Genomic DNA, 20,762 nt, shown 5'->3' with positions numbered 1-20,762 from the left:
TTTAGTCGTGTCTGGAATGTCAAACGGAGATTCAGCAATGAATCAACAGATAGAATTGATGCAAAAGATGCGAGAAGAGTTCTTGCACCAATTTGAGACACTCCGGCAAGCAAACGATACGAGTGTCGCCCAGATAGCTGCGCTTCAGCAGCAGACTCATACGCTGCACACGGCCATGGCCAGGCTAACGCCACAACCACCACCAGGCGATGCTGCAGCACCACCCCCCACCCGGAATTTACCTCCGGTTCACGAGCCTCCAGCCAACGAGATACCACCCAACGGGGCGCGACCTAGTGAGGTTCAGCAAAAGCAAGGGACGAGGTCCGAGGCGGTTGCTTCGGATAATCTCCCGCATTGCACGCAGGACGAACAGGCCTAGTCCAGCCATAGGCTTACGGTATGGTCCAATGGCGTTCCAGATGGCGCATGCGCACAAGATGCCTTCGACGAAAAGAAGCTCTTGAGAGTCCAAACACCAGCCGAGATGGCTAGGGAGCACAAGAACTCCTTGGTCAAGACCCCCTTTACTGACGAGGTGTACCTTATGGAGAGGCCGAAGAAGTTCACTATGCCATCTTTCACCCAGTTCGATGAGGCAGGAGACCCCTCTCGGCATCTCGATCATTATGCGCAAAAGATGGCACTGGACGATCATAACGATCCGTGGATGTGTAAGGTTTTTCCTACCAGTTTAACCGGAACAGCGTTAGAATGGTTCAGGAATAGGCCACACAAGTCTATCCCTGACTATGAGACCTTGTGCACTATGTTCTTAGCCTAGTATTGCGACAATAAGAAGCAGAAAAAAAGTATCGCCAACCTTTTCACCATAAGGCAAAGGAAGGGAGAAACTCTACAAGATTTTTTATCCAGGTTTAACATGGAGGCCTCGGAGATAGCAGATTGCCACCCTGCCATGGCAATCGAAACATTTAAGTTGGCAATGATCCAGGGAACCAAGTTTCACACATCCTTGGTCAAATATTCCCCCCCGGATATGCAGACTTTGAACGCTAGGGCACAAATCTACATTCGGTTGGAGGAAAACGTAGCCCACCGTGCACAGCACGCTACCCTCGTCACAGTGGAAAACAAATCTCGAGAGAAAGCTGTGAGCACAAGGATGCAGAAGGTTCCTCATACCGCCACACCAGTCACCCAAGCGTCTGAGAAAAGGCGAAGGACAGAGGACAGGCTTACCCCTCTCCGTACTACCTTGGCGCGCCTATTCCAAGAGAATAAGACGAGGTTTGCGACTCCTCAGCCCATGAAACAACCCTTGGAGCAGAGGGACAAAAGCAAACATTGTGCCTACCATAGAGATTATGGGCACACCACCAATGATTGCAGGTCCCTATAGCGACAGGTAGAAAGCATGATAGCGAGAGGAGAATTGGTGGAGTATCTCGCCACGAAGGAGCACGTAAAACCTCGGGAGTTAACCCTCGACGGGTAGAGGGCGGCCAGGTAAAGGTTATCCATGCTATACACGGAAGGTCAGAGGATGATGAAGAGTCTGAAGAGTTGTACAGATCCAAGCTGAGGGAGACTCATAAATTACGGAGATTGTCTTCGGTAAACACGGTTGCACCAGGCAGCATCAACATTGGATTCGGTAACAATGATCTTTTTAGAGTCCAGCGCCCGCATGAGGACCCCTTAGTCATCAGCCTCCTGGTAGTGAATTATATGATCAGGAGAGTGCTGATAGATACGGGAAGTAGTGCCAACATCATTACAAAAATAGCTTTTGATCAGTTGGGGGTTTCACCATTATCCATCAGGCCAACTTCCAGCCCCCTAATGGGATTTGATGGTACTAAGGTGAATCCGCTTGGGGTGATCGATCTATTCGTTACTGTAGCAAAGAGGACTCTGAAGGAAAACTTCGTCGTGACAGAGATTCATCCATCTTATAACCTCATTATGGGGAGAGGTTGGATCCATCGTATGAACGGAGTCCCCTCTACACTTCATCAAGTAATGAGGTGTTTATCCCCGGATGGCAGGGAGGTCATCGACCTCTGGGGAGACCAGGTTGCTGCAAAAGAATGTTACATGTTAATGCTACATGAAGCAAAGAAAGCGTCGAAATCACCTCAGTCAGAGGCGAATCCCAAAGACGCAATCAAATAGCAGTTACAGTACCCTCTGCCCAAGTATCTCAAGGCAGAGGAAGAAGCCGAAGCTGAAGCACCTACCGAGGAGTCCCTCGAAGCTATAGAGGTAGTCCTCGGAGACCCTCAGAAGATCACCTACATTGGCTCATCTTGCACAGCCGAAGAGAAGGAAGCATTGATCAGGGTCATTCAGTGCAATTCGGATGTCTTTGCCTGGGATCACTCGGACATGGTAGGGATCGATCCCACAGTCTCATGCCATAGTCTAAGGGTTAACCCAGAGTTCAGGCCAGTCAAGCAGAGGCACCGACGGTTCGCACCTGAACGGAATCGCATAATAGCTGAGGAAGTAAATAAACTATTACAAGCAGGATTCATTCGAGAGGTGCAATACCCACAATGGCTTTCAAATGTAGTAGTCGTCCAAAAGAAGAATGGGAAATGGAGGGTATGCGTAGATTATACCAACCTTAACAAAGCTTGCCCAAAAGATAGCTTTCCTCTGCCGAAGATTGATCAAATGGTGGATGCTACGACGGGTTATGAAAGGCTCACATTCCTCGATGCATACTCCGGCTATAATCAGATTCTCATGAATCCTGAAGATGAGGAGAAAACCGCTTTCATCACAGAAACGGGCACTTACTGCTACAGAGTGATGCCCTTCGGTCTAAAGAATGCCGGAGCCACCTACCAGCGACTTGTCAATAAAATTTTCAATAATCTATTGGGAAATACAGTTGAAGCCTATATCGATGATATGGTGGTCAAAAGTATACGGAAAGAGGACCACCCAAAGCACCTCCAGGAGGTCTTTGATACTCTCAAGAGATACAATATGAAGCTGAACCCCACCAAGTGCTCCTTCGCCGTCTCGTCAGGACAGTTCCTTAGGCACGTCGTAAATAAAAGAGGAATAGAAGTAAGCCCAGCTCAGGCAAAGGCACTCATACAGAACCAGGAGCCTAAAACCCGCAGGGAAGTGCAAGTTCTAACCGGCCGAATTACGGCTCTCAGCCGGTTCATATCCCGATTATCTGATAAGTATAAACCTTTCTTTGATGCTATTCGATCCAAAAACAAAGATATGTGGGGACCTCAGCAGCAGGAAGCTCTCAATCAATTGAAAAGCTACATGACAAAACCCTCAATCCTTTCTGCTCCAACGCCCGGAGACACTCTCATCCTGTACCTGGCAGTATCAGCTGTAGCAACAAGCGCAGTGTTGATCAAAGAAGGAGGCAAGGTTCAGCACCCAATCTTTTACACAAGCAAAACGATGACGGATGCCGAGACACGGTACAGCAAGACAGAAAAGGTAATCCTGGCGTTAATTTATGCCAAGAGGAAACTTCGACATTACTTCGAGTCTCACAGCATAGTGGTACTTACAAATCACCCTATACGGGCTATCCTAGCTAAACCAGACCTGTCTGGTCGAATTATAAAATGGGCTATTGAACTTAGCTCTTTTGACATCACCTATGCGCCGAAGGTATCTCACAAGGGGCAGTCGGTAGCGGATTTCTTACTAGAGTACGAAGATCAACCTGAGGAACCGACACTTCAAGAGCCATACTGGGAGTTACGGGTTGATGGCTCTTCCAACCGGAAAAGAGCAGGGGCCGGGATTGACATCACAACACCCGAAGGTACCAAGCTGTAGCAGTCAATTTTGCTAGATTTCCCATCTACTAATAACGAGGCCGAGTATGAGGCGATGCTCGCCGGACTTCGGCTAGCTAAACAGCTACAGGTACGATGTTTAAAAGTTTTTAGTGACTCACAGCTTGTGATCAATCAAGTGACAGGGCAATATTCTCCCAAGGAGGAACGAATGAAGTCGTACAAAGATACTGTAGAGAGTGCTATCCGGGAATTCGATCAAATCGAGTTCCATCAGGTACCACGAGATGAAAATGCCGAAGCAGATCGATTGGCCGCAGCCGCATCATCTTCAGATGAAGAGTTGATTCGGCTTGTTCCAATCGATGTTCTCGAAGAACCCAGCATTAATCCCCGGCAAGAGGTGATGGTGATCCCAGAAGTACCACGCGAGCCCTGCTGGATTGATCCAATCGAGGCTTACCTCAAGGAAGGGGTTCTCCCGAATCAGAAAGCTGAGGCAAGGAAGCTTAGGCTTACCACGGCTAAGTACGCAATCATCAATAACCAGTTGTACCGAAGGTCATTCTCCGGTCCCTATCTCAAGTGTTTAACCCCTACTGAGGCTATCACAATTCTAAAACAAGTTCATGAAGGAGATTGTGGAAACCACTCCGGAGGAAGATCCCTCACACACAAAATTCTAACCCAAGGTTATTTCTGGCCATACTTGGCTTGGAATGCCGAGGAATACTCAAGACGATGTGACAAGTGTCAGTGCCATGGTCCAATAAAGCACCAACCTGCCGAAGGTTTGCACGCCATGGCTAATCCATGGCCGTTCGCCCAATGGGGGATTGATATAGTAGGACCATTACCCAAAACCATGGAAAAAAAGGAACATGTGCTTCTGGCTACGGATTACTTCACCAAGTGGGTGGAAGCTGAAGCCTTCTCCAGCGTCACTCACGAAGAAGTAAAGCATTTCATTTAGAGCAACATTATTTGCCGGTTTGGGGTACCAAAAGTCATCGTAATGGACAATGGTAAGAACCTCGATAACAGAAGTACAAGGAAATTCTTTAGCGAACATGGAATCCTGTAAAAATTGGCTGCAGTTAGTCATCCACAAGGCAATGGGCAAGCTGAAATAACTAATCGCACGATATTCGGGTGCTTAAAGAAAAAATTGGAGAAGTTGAAGACAAAGTGGTACAAGAATCTCCCTCAAGTGCTTTGGGCCTATCGAACCACTCCAAGACGACCCACGGGAGAAAGCCCATTTGCTATGGCATATGGATCCGAAGCTGTCATTCCTACCGAGTCCATAATCCCAACCCTTCGGACATCTCTGGTACTGGAGGGGAACAATGAGCAACAACTCGAACATAGCCTTGATTTGGTGGACGAAATGAGAGATGCAGCAGCAATTCGTCTCGCGGCATACCAACAGCAGGTGTGTAACAATTATAACAAACGCGTCAGATTCAGGAGCTTTGTGGTAGGTGATTGGGTTTTGAAGCAGGAGACAGCTCATGTAAAGAAACTGGAACCTAATTGGACCGGACCCTACAGGGTTACCGAAGTAGTGGTGAAAGGAGCATATCGTTTGGCCGAAGCTGGCGGACGTCCCATTGCGCGTCCTTGGAACGCAATACACCTGAAAAGGTATTTCCATTAGTTAAGTTTGTCCATTTTGCTACAACTTCTTCGCAAATAAAGCTGTGTATGTCCACAGTCAGCCAAGCTTTTCTTTATTTTGCTTCTATGTTCAGTACCACTTTCCTCTATTTTTGTTTCTTTTTATAAAAATGGGGGACCATACTATGCATGGCATTCGTCTGATTTTTTCACAAAAACAAAACATGAGTTATGGCCTGTGCTTAAACCTTTCTATCCCACATTGACAAAAAAGTATGTGCCACATTCTGTTATATATGGAAATATTCAAATAGTTAATCACGGTGTAAGGAGGGCCCACTGGTATTTAAGGCTGTCAAGCTCAATACCAGAGGCATTCCTTACACCAACCTTTTTGACAAAATTTAGTCTATGTCCCACATCAGATAGAAATAGAAAAGAAATGTGGTTCATATATGCGTGGTCCACAACATTTGGTTGCCAAGAATGGAGTATCAGTGGAGGCAGGTCTCTAAAGTCAACAAATGGAAAACTTCACAGCCACTGTTACTCGCTTTCTTGGCCTCCTATCATATTTGAGTCCTCGGCCTCATGATAAGTGGTTTGAGGAAAAATGTAAAACAAACCTCCCCTCAGGCTCAGCGCCGGGGAGTAATTCATTCGCCTCGGACCTTAAGTATCCGGTTCGGCACAACCTCCCCTCAGGCTCAGTGCCGGGGAGTAATTCATTCGCCTCGGACCTTAAGTGTCCGGTTCGGCACAACCTCCCCTCAGGCTCAGAGCCGGGGAGTAATTCATTTAACCTCCCCTCAAGCTCAGCGCCGGGGAGTAGTTCTCTCGCCTCGGACCGTAAGTGTTCGGCTCGGCAAAAATTTCGCCCCAGACCCTATGTGTCTGACTCGGCAAAAATCTCGCCTCGGACCCTAAGTGTTCGGCTCGGCGAAAGTCTCGCCTCGGACCCTAAGTGTTCGGCTCGGCAAAACCCCCCTCCAGCTCCACGCCAAGGAATGTATAATTCGCCTCGGATCCTAAGTATCCGAGACAGCTTCGGACCCTAAGTGTCCTATTCAGCACTAGTCCTCCACGACTCAGTGCCGAGGGATAATTCGCCTCGAATCCTAAGTATCCGAGACAAATCTGGACCCTAAGTGTCCTATTCAGCAATATTCCTCCACACTCAGTGCCGAGGAGTATTCACTTTAGACCTCTGGTACCCGGATCAGAACTCTTTCCTCCGGACTCCAAGTGTTTAATACCCTGTGGATGCGGATATATCATAAGTTCATCATACTCCACCCCACATCAGGAACACACGAGAAGGAAAGAGTATGTATACGTCTACTGCAGGCAAGTAAAAGGCAAGGAGGGTTCATTTAACAGTTAAATCATTGTCCATATGAGTCATCCTGCGATATCAACTAAACTGTTAAAAGGATCTCCTTCTTCCCACAATCCTTGCGTTTTCACGGATAGCATAAAACCGAAGTATAAAGACAATGTTTAGTGTTTAAACACATTACCAGTCAGAGAAATATGAACAGTATCAAGAGCATACAGCAAAAACAAGTCAGGCAAGCCTAAAACAAAAAGTTATATTCATTACTCATTATCCCAAAACAGGCTGTTCATAAAAACAAAATACATGGTTCTACTTCCTCTTCGGATCGAAGGGAGTAGATTCAAAAATATCCACTACATTAGGACTTGAGGTAGGAGGAGTTGAAGCCGCAGGAGCAGGGGAGCTAGGAGTACCCTTCAGGTGTGCCTTCACCATCTCGGCAAAGCGGATTTCAGCTTCCAAAGCCTCTGGGCCTTCATCGTATGGGAAGTGCACCCCTACCTGCTTGTCAAAAGCGTCCGGATCCATCGTCTTAGGGCCTGAGCCCTGATTATAGCCAGACCGGAACGCTTTAGCACTAGCCAGGTGCGCCAGACAGGAGTAGCGCCCCTGCATTTGCTTCCCCGCCTTGAAGCAAGTAGTAAGAGCCTCGGTCAGGCGTTGAACCTCGGCCTGAAGAGAATCCACCTTAGCCTCAGAGGCTGACAACTGCCTCTTATACGCATCCTTGGCTTCAGAAGCTATCTTCAGATTGGTAGAGGCAGTAGTGGCACTCTTCTCTGCATTGTCAAGATCCTTTTCCAACTTCTTGATGGAGAGGGATTGAGCTTCAGCAGTGGCGCAAAGGGCCATGGTATGGTATAGACTCTGTTTAACAGGGAAGCAAATATAAGCATAAATAGAAACACAAGCAAGCAAAAGTAACATAATTCTGAAGGAGCAATGCGAACCTCTATGGCCCGGACTGGGGCAGAGGGGAGTAGTTGCTCCAACCCCATTTGGCTGATGGCTTCCTCGTCCTTTGGGAGCCACATTCCTCGAGCCACCGCCAGTACAGCTGAAGGGTCTGTAATCACAGAATCCCCTGAGTGCAGGACTGACCTATCAGCCCGGGTGAAGGAAGGAGTCCAAGGAGTCCCAGTCTCAGCTAGAACAAAGGCCCTGACTTCATCTTCAGGTTCGGCCTCTCCAGCCTTTTTTCCTCTGCTTTTACAAGGGACCTTGCCCTTGCCAGAGGATGAGGGGTTGAGGCGAGATTTCTTCATTGGTGGTTCCTCAACCTCCACCTCATCCTCAGTTGATCTAATAACGACCAAGGGTTGGGCATCTTCGGCTTTCTTTTTTAAAGCCTCAGCCCTTCGTATCTCCTCCTCAGTCATGGGAAAACTGTCAAAGGATGGTAGAGACATATCCATGAGGTCTGCAGTAACGGCACTGGAGGCAATGTCCTTGAGTTTGAAGAAGTTAGCAGGTCCTCGATAGGCGAGGGGTCACTCCAGACTCGTTCCTCAAGAAAAGAAAGTCTGTTCCTTGCTGCGGAGGATGGGAATGTAGCTGAAAAAACACCAAGAAACTCATAAATAAGTCGAAACATTAAGACTTGGCAAGGAAAACAGCCAGAACACTTGGTATGAAGGGAGGTTAAATATTCTATACCTAATTTCCCGAACTTGCGCGGGATGGGAAGCGCAATTGATTGGGACACGAACCATTTTCCTTTAACTATAACCATCATTTCTTTCCATTTCTTTTCGGATGAAGGAATATTCGTGCATATCCTATGATGAAGGGGAGAAGTAAAAAAAAAGCGACCAGGCTCGGTCCCATGCTTAGATATATTGTAAGTAAGCAGAAGGTCGACAAGGGTCAAATCAAGAACCTCTAATTTCCGGCGCACCAACAGTGCCGAAAGGATGCGAAAGAAATTAGGGTTTACCTAAAGGGGGACAAGACCCAGCTTATTAAACACTAAATGGTAGAAGGGATGAAGAGGGAATCGGAGGGCGTTAAAATGCCCCACTGAAAGAAGCAACTCATCCTCCTCAATTCCCTCGCCGGAGGTAAAATCGGCACCCTCGGGATATTCTGCAATTTCTACTCCCTCAGGAATATCAAATTCTTCCATTACCGAAGCAATAGAGAACTTGATACGGCGAATAGAGATGATTGCTTTCTTCTCGTCATGAGTAAGAACATAATCAGAGCCTGAGGTAGATGTCTCGGTTGGAAGAGGGGAAGTACCTAATGGATTCGACAAAGGGCGATCTGTAGAAACCCTAGGAGGGGGAGCCCTAATGCGAACGGGGGAAGATGAAGGTGTGGATTCAGAATCCCCAAGGTCTATACGTTCGGGAGTAGATGAAGTACTCATAAGGAAAGATTGAAGAGAAAGATACGAGACTAACCTGACAAAGCGATGGAATGAAGAACGCAGAAGTGCAGCAAGGGCACATGTAACTCTTACAAAATCTTGTACGTTGGAGTAATAATGAAAGACCTCGAACCGTTTCTGAAGCAAAGTAAAAAACCGGTTTCAATTCCCTCTTTAATAGGAGCCGTCGCTCAATTAAAAACGAAATTTGGGGCAAAGTGTGGAGGGAAAAAAACTCCCTCCAATAAAAAGCGCACACGTCACCACTACCCATGTCTACATTCCAAGGACATATAAGGCCCATCGTGCTCAAGCCCAAGTTGAGGGTATTTACAGCCCAAGACCATTGTTATTTGTCCTCCAACTTCCATCAAGGCCGAATCAAGAAGTCATCAGCCCAACTTATGAGTATTTAACATCCGGCCTGTTACTCAAGCCCAGCCGGATCAAAATATATTCAGCCCAAGAATGCACAAGTCCTACCATTTGAAGGATTTACTGTAGAAGGAAAATTCTGATAGGAAGTTCTGTACAAGGCAAGTTCTATGTATGGAAAATTCGACAATGGAAAAAACTCTATTAGAAAAGAATGGTTATATAGAAAGAATTGGAGGGCAAGCAAGGCGAGTCCTACCATAATTTTGTAATCTTTTGTGTATAAATAGAGGCTAAGGCCTCCAATAAAAGATCAAGCAATTCCACGCTTCTCTATACACTATTCTTATTTATTTTTATTGTTTCTGAGTGAGTTGTTTTATTTTTGTCCAAAGATAATGAATCTGTAGAACCACTAATATGAAGATCCATTACTTGTTCCATTTCGGGATCATAAGCTACCAGACACCCATCTTTTTTCCCAAGCACAATTTCACCTTTCCTGGTGAAGCCAGCTACACTTCTGCTTAATGATGCACTCATATCAATATTGATTTTTTTAGTCCAAGACTCTGGCATGCCATACTCCTTCATCACCCATATGCAACAAGTTTCTCACCCCAAATACCAGTAATCAGAGAGAGAGTGATTCTTGATACTTCTCAACACCAACACTTGAGGCCCTGTATTCATCAAAAATGCTACTGGGCACCTTGATCTCGCCAAATACCTCATCACCCATGTGGAATGACACGATCAAGTGGCAGGTGTTCCCCGAAAGCAAACCATTAGCAAACCAATGTGCAGCCCCGTTTAGATAAGTCTGGGGAGCCCGCTCGTCGATGATATGTGGAAGACCGAAATGGCTGATGTTCCGCCATGTGCCTGTGCTCAGACTGAAAATGTCAATCTCCGGAGGAGATCCAAAATCATAGGGTTCATCAAGAGATTCAAGATACACAATCCTGACAACCTTGTAGTCATCAGTCGCTGGATCGAAGCCAAATCCGATTGTATGCATAAACGGACCGTGTGATTGAAACTTGACCCGTAATTGGTGAAGGGCCATCGTCTTCCGAATCGATGGATTCCATAGATAAAGCTCCTCCTGGTAACCGTGCAAATCATTCGAAAGGCACACGAGGCCATTGCAGCTACCGATTATCCTCAAAGAAGGGTTTCTATAGCACTTCAGTGGAAGCTCAAGCTCTGCATTATCACACAACGTTCCGTTTTCATAACGTAATAGTGAGTAATGCACTACATTGGCATCATCACTAGAGCGGCTTCGAACTAGTAGAAGATTGTTGTTGTTCACAATGGATGACCGATTGAGGTGTGTGGTGATAAAACTAGGGTTTGTGAACAAAGAGTACCACGATTTGCAGACACAGGCGCACCGGACGAGGGCTTTGATGGGTAGTCTAGTGAGGACGTCGATGAACACATCATGAGGTAGGAAATCTGACATTTTCTTCTTCCAATTCTTCGCTTGAATTTGAAAGAAACTGGGATGGATTTGAACAAACAAAACCCTACAGAGATGGATTTGAACAAACGAAAACCCTAATAACTTCTTCAGAGCAAGCAAAGTAAACCCTAGTAGAGTAGAGTAGGGTTTAGTGAAATAAGATCGCCCGCACAGTTGATTACACTTCTGATTTCAGATTGAAGAGAACAAGATCACAATCGCAGGGGCGATTCAACGGCTCTGTCTGTGGTCGGTTTAGCTAGGAGAACAAGATCAGGGCCGTCCAAGCTGAGATCGTTCAATAGTGGAATTGATGGCTGATTTAGGGTCAAACATGGTCAAAATAAGACCAGTCATTTATGTTACTGAGAGTGTAATAGGGGTGTGAGGCATTTATTTTCTCTTGAATCGTGTCTACCGATGAAGAACACCAACTAGTGGGGCTGAATTTAGAAATTATGTTTTGAATAAAAAAAAAACAAGAAGATAATTTTAAAATTTTAAAGATTTATAGATACAAAAATATTATTTTTTTTTAAAAAGGGAACCTTAATTGGCTCCGTCCTTGCCAACCCATTAGCCACCCATTTGGTGGGTGTTAGAATTGAAGGAAACAAAAAATGATAATAATTAATAAAAAATAAGTTACAAATTTCAGTCATAATTATTCATATTATACTAATACTTTGGTAAGCAACACACACAGATTTAATGCCAATTAAATCCTCGTGAGAAATAGATTTGTTGTCAAATGTTCGGAGTGATGTGAGTGTCTATTTGGTCCCAAGTAGGCCACACCATATATGTTTTAAATCTCTTTTGTGAAAAATTGTTTCGGTCTAATAGATGAAATATTATTATATGGTTCAAGACAAATCAATAACTGTAACATATAAATTTTGTAATTGGTAAATTTTGATGTCAAAGCGTGTCTAGTCGAGTTATAATTTTATTATTTAATTTTGAGTCTTGAGTTCGGAAGTGGAATTGAAGATGGGAACGTGTCAACACAGTTCGATTTGATGAGAACAACATATTAGAGTAGGTAAGTGTGTGAGGACACATATTGTTCATCTTTGGTAAGATTTTAGTACTTAGATGTTGTGACGGTCTAAGTTTTTCAAACCCGGTGCGTCGATAATGACCCGAAAGTTGATCCGATATTGGATCCGAAATGCAGAAGCGGATAAAATAAGCAAGGTCTCTAAAGATGTACGTCATCCCTAAGACACAAAAGTGACTTCCCATGAAACCACGAAACTAAAAGAAAAACAATATACGGAAGTTAGGGTTAAAAACGGTTAAGTATGACTCTAAGGGTAAAATAATCTTTTCAAAATAAAGATGGGTGCTACCGTGCATACCACTGGATAGATAATAAAAAATTAATAAAGTTAGACTTAAGAATTGCCTGATTTGGAGTCCGAATGAAAGAGTTACGAAATCTCAAAGTTTTTAAATAAAAACGAAAAATAAAATGCTCCCAGGGCGATCGATCGCTACTTCGGCAATCGATCACCGAAGTCTGCGAAGGATGAATAGGTGCCTAGCAATCCATCACCACAACCGGTGATCGATCACCGTCTATAGAAACTAAAATGCTACAAGCAGATTTTTAACTGAAAATGTGCATTTTTCGACACATAAACAGATTCTTTTGGAAAAAGTTTGTGAAGCAACCCCCCCCCCCCCCTCCCCTAATTTAAGTCCTCTATACAACCATGAACAAAAATCAAAATAAAAAGTGACATGGAATACCCAAAATGCCCTCAATATAAAATGGGTCATGGAAGTCAAAATATGTTAAGTTTTCTCATACATTCCATTTAACAAAAGAGATTGGCCCTTGGCCTCATTTACATACATGTTGTAGTACATTCAAATATTATATTTAAGCCCACATTACATGCCCAAAAAGGGAAGCAAGCTATGCTTCCATACAAGTTATATATTACAACATTTAAGGAAAGTTTAACATACTAACACTTGTATGTATACAAAAACACATCAAATATCTAATATAGCTCAAGCTGATCTAGGGATGTTGTGCATCCCAAAACAAGGTCTCCTTACCTAAAAATAACCTAATCAACTAAGGTGAGTAAACAAGTTACTCGTAGGAAATGAATATGCGTATACCCTAAAGTTTCAAGGCCTTTGTTTGTATAATATAAACTGTATTCAAGTGGGTCATGCTCCCTAACGTCTACATTTCAAAGGGAAGCTAAGGCAAGGTCCTAAGCTGTATTTGACACAATATTGAAAGCAATCCACAATAGGTACATCTATCTAATACAATGGGATAATCCATGATATACAACAAGTTACAACCCTAAGTTATATCAACTTGTAAAATAAATGCCAAATCATACCAAATGGAAAACTTAGAGGCGGCATCCGATGTAAGCTCACAACACAAGACAAGGTTGTGAACTCACAACACAAGACAATACAAGTTGTTTCGGGCATTAACCCACAAGGAACTACCTAAGTGCGCACTATATTGGGGAGAACTCGTACCTCCCACACTAGGGTCAAACCCTAGCCATTTCATTGTTTCTTTGCCCCAAGTATTTCCAAAATCATCAAGTTGTCACAACAACTACAGGTGCTACAATGCAACTAAACACCTTCCATGCACAAACAACATTTGGTAATCACACATAACCATGCTCTAAGTCTCCAAGCTACAATTAATGGCATGTGAATGTCAAGTATATAATGCATTATTCACTACACTAATCACAAGGTTGCTAAACAAGGAATTCCATTCACAACATAGCAAGTTTAAAACCTTAAGTTATACAACAACATAGCAATAGGTTTCACCACAATATCAAAGCAAGAACTATACTAGAATTTTATAAGCATATTGTAATACCCTAGTTTTAAAAATGATAAAATTGGGATTTTTGTTTATTTATTTTATTTATTGATTAATTGATTTAATTATGTGATTTAGTTGTTTTGTTTTTCTTAAGTGATTAATAGTTGGTATTTAAATTAATATTGTTTAATTGTGAATAGTGGGTATGTATTTAATTATTTATTATCTTGAATTTATTTATGTGTTTTGAGTGATTATTTATTTGCTTTCCTTATTTGTTTTACGTGTAATTAATTAATTAGGTTTAGGGTGTTACGATTATGTAATTATGGGTGCCGACTTATAGGAGGTTGGAATTAGGGTTAAGTTTTTATGGTAGTCTATATATTTAACTTTACAAGTCTGCTAGGGTTAAAAACAAACCTATGCACGTAAGAATTCTTGAGAGAGAAAACAGAGGCATACATAATGGTCTTGAGAGGAAACTATATGGGCCACCAGTTAGGAGTTCAACCGTGACCTGAAGGTCGTATCAAGGAGGAAGGAGTGGATGGATTGTGGTATTGGAACTGAGCAGTAGGAAGGTTGCTGGTCGTCCGTGTGATACCCCCGGATTTTTGAATGCGGGTTGGCTAGGCCCACGCCCGAATACCCGAGGATATCAAAACAAATTGATAATAAACGAACACAGAGTACAAAAGAATAAAGAAGAATAAATAAAATGCTGACAAGAAACTAAAATGATAATCTAATAATAAACCTCATAATATATTTCCATTAATTAATAAACTCTTCTGATACAATTGATCCTCCAAAATACAACTCGGGAATCCATACTGTGTGGACCCCTAGAAAATCCAAACTAAACAAATGACAGTAATCTAAAACAGGAAACTGAATCAAAAAGGAACTCCTATGTAGCATCGAAAGAATGAAGTAGACTGATCCCCGCTCAGCACGAACAACCTCTACTCGTGACGAACACCTGAAAAATAATGGTGGGTCAGGCCCACAAACAAGTTCTACTTTACTACAGTTCAAGCAGAGATCCGATACACGTATACATCCTAGTCAATCCAACAGTAACTAGTAGTCCATATATATATATATACACACACAAAAGGAACCTCACTAGACTATAGGGTTGTCTCAACCTGAATATTAGGCAACATGCAAAACGCACATATAGTGGGCATGAGTACCTAGACCTACCAGGGTACACAACTACACTATATCTAGCTACACATCCCTGGCGATATACGTGCCCTAAACATTGATCTTGAGACTCAAGCTCATATCATGGCACCATACTTATATATATAAAATCTAGTAACCATCCTATCTAGTATAAATTAATCCTCCATAAGTCATTCAACTTGTTCAGCTGACCTGACTTGAATATAAATAGGACTTAACATTTTAGTTAATCCATTCCCTTATATAATAAATTAATCCTCCATAAGTCATTCAACTTGTTCAGCTGACCTGACTTAAATATAAGTAGGACTTAACATTTTAGTTAATCCATTCCCTTATAAAAAATAGGTAGGACTTAACTGATAAGTTAATCCATCCCTAGAATGCCACCGTCCCACACCGGTGCATTAAACCACACAATCCAACAATTGATGTAACAATTAAGGAAATACATCAAACATTCCATAAATAATTATGATAAATATGATATCAAGTTATCATATAATAGGAATGACTTATTATTTCTTTAAACTTCCTATATCATATGTCCTACACAAACTGAATCTTATACATGATGATATTTTATTATACCGTTAAATAAGGATTCTCTATATCCAATTCATCCTACACATTTAATCTCAATTGCTAAAATATTTTAAAAGATTAAATCCATTCGTTTGTTTAAAACATTCAAATAGCAAGCATCATTATGATTGAGTCTATCTAAATTTATTAAAACCCAAACCTAATCCCTATTTAATGTTCAGGAATCCTAGGCATGTTTCTACGTTCCATCATTCCACAGATATGAAAAATATATAATTTAAACATGTAAAAATTCACATAAGAAATAAAATCAAAATCATGCATTTTATCAATTCATAACACAAGAACAGATATGAACCAAATTCATAAAACCTATGTTCTGATCCAATTAAACATGCATAATTATTTAATTTTATGTGTTTAATAAATCCTGAAATTTCCTAGGCATGTATAGAAACACGAATCAAAGGGAAAGAGATAGAAGAAGAACTTGCCTTAAACTTTCGGATCGAAAGTTAAACTTCTTCTTCCTTGATCTTCTCTCAATAGGGTTTTTCTCCTCATTCCTTTCTTTTTCTCTTTCTCTCTCTAACACTATCTCTCCAGTAAATATCATGTGAATATTTCTAACCCCCTTTTACAACCTGTAGCTATATATTTATAGGCTAAATAAAATAACCCTAACCCTTTTCCCAATCCAAGTCAACTTAAAAAAAATAATAAAAAAAATAAAATATTAAGAAGGTAAGTAAAATATGTTACGTATATAATTTATGTATATCTTTATTAAATAAATAAATTATACACATCCCATTATTTATTAATGGATTATCCAATAATACTTAAGTTACCATAATATTATAAAGTAACTTAAAATATAACACGTATCAAATCTATGTATATTTTTATTATTTAAATATAAAACATATACATCATATTAAATATTATTACCCAAGTTACCATAAAAGTAATTAATAAATTATTTGCCCTTTTATATATATTAAAAAGGTAAGTAAAATATGTTACGTATATAATTTATGTATATGTTTATTAAATAAATAAATTATAAACATTCCATTATTTATAAATAGATTATCCAATAATACTTAAGTTACCATAATATTATAAAGTAACTTGAAACATAACACGTATCAAATCTATGTATATTTTTATTATTTAAATATAAAACGTATACATCAGATTAAATATTACTACCCAAGTTACCATAAAAGTAATTAATAAATTACTTTCCTTTTTATATATGTATATAATATATATCTATATATATACATACACAACTTTTTACGGGTAATAATCCATACACATCCAACCTCCTATCCAAGTAGTCTATGGGATCCAATTGGTTGGTCAATTACCACTAACCATAACCATAAAAGAAAAATAAAATAAAAAAGAAACGAAAATATTTAATTTACAATTAATCAAAATACCATTTAAGTACGTAATCTAATTAAACAATTAACACATAGACAAATACAAATAATACATAGACACATAATCAAATAATCAAGTAATACCTAATTCAATTAAACACATAAACAATTAGTCAAATAATCAATTAAATAATTAAAAATATAATTAAAACAAATAAATAAATACCGAGACTGTCCTTTTAAAATTAGGGGTATTACATTCTTCCCCCCTAACAAAAGGAATTCCGTCTTCGGAATTCGCCCTTACTTTCTTCCATTATGCTTGGAATTTATGAGCAAAAAAACATCCTCCTAGTCCTAAGTAGATGCAACCTCACTATGAGGGCTCCACTTAACTCCAATATACCAAATGGTATACAGGGTTCCTATATTTTAAGAAACACAATAATCATACAATGCATAGGTTGTATCAAACAACGACGTAATCCTCCCATGTCGATAAGGGAATGATCTGCATAACTCCAAGTGCCATAGAATATACGAACAAACTCCTATGCACCTAGCGCTAATAATTTGGTAACGCTAATTCATAGGCGACTGCCTCAATTGCGAAACACAATCTTCTAAAAGTTAATATAATAAGTAAAATTGACCTTTCTCCAAAAATCGTCTTTCTTCCTACATGGAAAACAGAACGAGCAAACTACTCCTTGATAGAAAAACTCCAGTATACGAGTTCAACTATTTACAACAGCCCACTGTCGCCTCCTAACCACGCGCAGTTCAATACAAAGGGAAGTATCTATTTCCGACATATTTTTAAATGAAGTCGAGGTCTGATTGTACAACCCTTACTTCCATTTCCAACCAACAAATGAGAGGTATGCATTGTGAAAGATACAAAACCTCCAAAGTTGTTACACTAACCTCCTTGTGCCAACAATATCACAGACAAAATTTCGACAAGTGAAGTAAACACTTCCAACAGTCCATAAAAATCTAGGATATACGCCTCAAACATATCCTTTATGGTCTAATTTAATCTCTCGATTAATTCCTCTGTCTATATATATGAAGTAGAGCTGCTGCTCCAAAATCTTCATAAGGCTCCTTCAAAATAGCACTTTGCATCCATTAATATGGACATCCACATGCTATAACACCACTATCACTGAACTATAGAACTACTATGAAGTTCTAAAATAAGCATCACTCAAATTTATGTCCTCAAGCGATCTTTCTCAATCCACCACTCGGATTCCATATGGAAAATTGAAATTCCAAATCAATTTCGATCCTTTCCACCAACTATCACTCCTGTTTAGTTCAACTTCCATATTTGTTATAGGAAGTGGCTAAAGATTCCTATGATATCTAATGATCAACTTTCCACCTTTGTAGCAGGTTTTACACTTAGGGCAATTATATATGCATCCTTATCCGTATCTGTTCACCAAAACCGACATTTGATGTCATGATGTACCTTCTAACCGTCTGAGCACACCGAGAAAAATTATAAACTTTCTAGCTCAGTCGCCCAACCGTCATATCATTATTTATAGAAACTACTAAATCCCCCTCAAGTACCTTAAACTCCATCTGAGTAAGGTAATACCGTCTCCAAGGTTAGCTCCAATATTCAAAGTTGACATTCTCAACTACCGTAGTAATAACAAGTGTTACTATTACACTTGTTATAAATGCATCTGATAACTTAACAACTAACCAAAAGATTTAAATATTCTATCGTTTGTTGAGAGCATCCATTTACATCATTGCTTCCACCAGACAGAACTTGATATAAAGTATGAATCAGCAGTGTAATCTATCTAAACCGTCTCGTAATCTATTCTATTCGTATGAACTGAAGTCCTACCAGTTCAAAATAAACAAGAATCAAGCTGACCTAATGTCAACCAATATCCCATCCAGAATCCTGACCCTTGTGTAAAATCAGAAATCCCGCAACTAAATTCGTAAAATGCTCTCTCATTTCCACTTTAGTATAGGAAATGGCTGCAAAGGATCTAATGATCTTTGATGGTCCATCTCTACTATCTAATAAATATTAGACTTGGAGATCAATCACTATGTCCCTTCTCCTGCTAATCGTGAAGCATCATGTTTCCACCAGGATGAAGAACTAAAAGTTATGAAACTCAGTCCGTGCATCCTCCATCCAATTTGTCTATAGAAAGTACCGTTAGTCTGATACCACCAGCTTTCGTCTGTACCCAACATTTAAATTGGGGCGTCTTCAAAAGCGAATTCTGTAACTAAATCTATCCATCACTGATCGGTGATAAATTTGCCGATATTGAAAATCAATTAGTAATTCCATTTATCAATAGTCAACTATAACTTTAATTCAACAAAAGTCAACAAACTACGACCTTTCCATGCATACCATGCACCTCATCTTTATAAAGGTGTTTGGTCTTACCATCTTGTCTTTGACACACCCTGCTTCTTTAAAACAAGTTAATGACAATCCGACTTCTTTGTCTAACTTCAAAAGAATATGAAATCCTTCCATCCTCTGCATAAGTTATCAATTTCCTAACAACAGCTAATTGTTGCAAATTGTGACCTAAAAAAAAAAAAAAAATTCCATATAATTTATGCAAGTGAATAAGACTTAGTTTCCTCCTCTATATGCAACACCGGTAACTCCTCCTAATGACACGCCCTCATGAATAAAATTCTTGATTAAGAATAAACTGATGAATATTTATTCAGTCTTTTATCCTCACTCGGTGTCATTCCAATAAGTACTTAATCCAATACTAAATCCTCCTTCCGACTTGGTAACAACTTCTGAAATTTTCAAGAAGATGTTTAGCAAATCCAGCACCTCTGATATATCATAATGGCGTTATAGTGATCTTTATTTACCACTACCTCATGCATACCGAAACATTAACAATCACCAATATCATGGCGTTGTAATATGATACGAATCCATACCTAGCGTAAAGTATATCAAACTAATCGTTCTAGATTGTTTGACTCATAGTGATGGTTTAATTATCCCATCCCAAAACACACCATAATGACACATGTCCAAGTCTAATAAATTGGTTAGATTTATGTGTATCTACCAAATCCTATGACCGTATGCTCACAAATTTAGTGTAAATAGCGCTATGACTCCATGTTATTAAAATAATAATTGGTTGATCACACACTTATGTCCCCAACTAAACCACATACCAAATCCCGAGTAATTAACAAAAAAATAAAATAAAACACGTATGATAAACACAATAAAACAAAATATACTCCTACTTAGGATATCGTTCTTTCTAGGAATGAAAGTCTCCTTTGAAATCAACCTTACTAGATTGTTTCAAAATTTCCTTTTATAGTTTCGTAAATAATCATTCAACCTCGAAACATATCCTTTAAAACATCGCTTAAAAGCACAAATGTTTTTCTAAGCAAATACCAAAGGCTTAACCCTCATCCTCCTTATATGCGGAATGTAAACTGTCTTACTTGACTTTATAAATCGAATTAGAACGTCACAACATAATACCAATGCCTTTTTGTATGTGATTTAAAAATTATGTATTTCATTCTGATAAGAACACATCCGATTCCCAAAATCCTGAACAATACTTCTTATATACCTCTTTTAGAGATGATAAGAAAGTCTTAATTATTTGTAGATTGATCAACCCCAATTCTACTAAAAACATTCGCTATACTACTGGCAATTCAGATCACCTCGCGCAATCATCCCTTTTCAAGATTTAGTACCCTCTCTATTAGATACATATAAATCTCCTCCATTAGGATCCTATTCGGCTCCTACTCCTTGCTTGTCTCCTATTTGAGATCAACTGAAATCGTGTTGGTCCCGATATGCGG

The 20,762-nt window shown here is 40.2% G+C and overlaps 1 protein-coding gene across 1 annotated transcript; it reads right to left on the bottom strand.

The window, feature by feature from the left end:
- Positions 1–10,088: 10,088 nt before the first annotated feature.
- On the bottom strand, positions 10,089–10,925 carry LOC132272707 (F-box/kelch-repeat protein At3g06240-like). Its single transcript, XM_059773805.1, has one exon. The coding sequence runs from the start codon at positions 10,923–10,925 to the stop codon at positions 10,089–10,091; it is 837 nt and encodes a 278-aa protein (XP_059629788.1).
- Between the last annotated feature and the right edge of the window lie 9,837 nt (positions 10,926–20,762).

The sequence above is a fragment of the Cornus florida genome, unplaced genomic scaffold (assembly GCF_030987335.1).
Source record: "Cornus florida cultivar Cherokee Brave unplaced genomic scaffold, ASM3098733v1 CherokeeBrave_3.0.0_Hap2_Chr01, whole genome shotgun sequence".
In the NCBI taxonomy this organism is placed as follows: Eukaryota; Viridiplantae; Streptophyta; class Magnoliopsida; order Cornales; family Cornaceae; genus Cornus; species Cornus florida.
The sequence above is the reverse complement of the archived record's forward strand: the minus strand, read 5'-3'. Positions and strand labels throughout refer to the sequence as shown.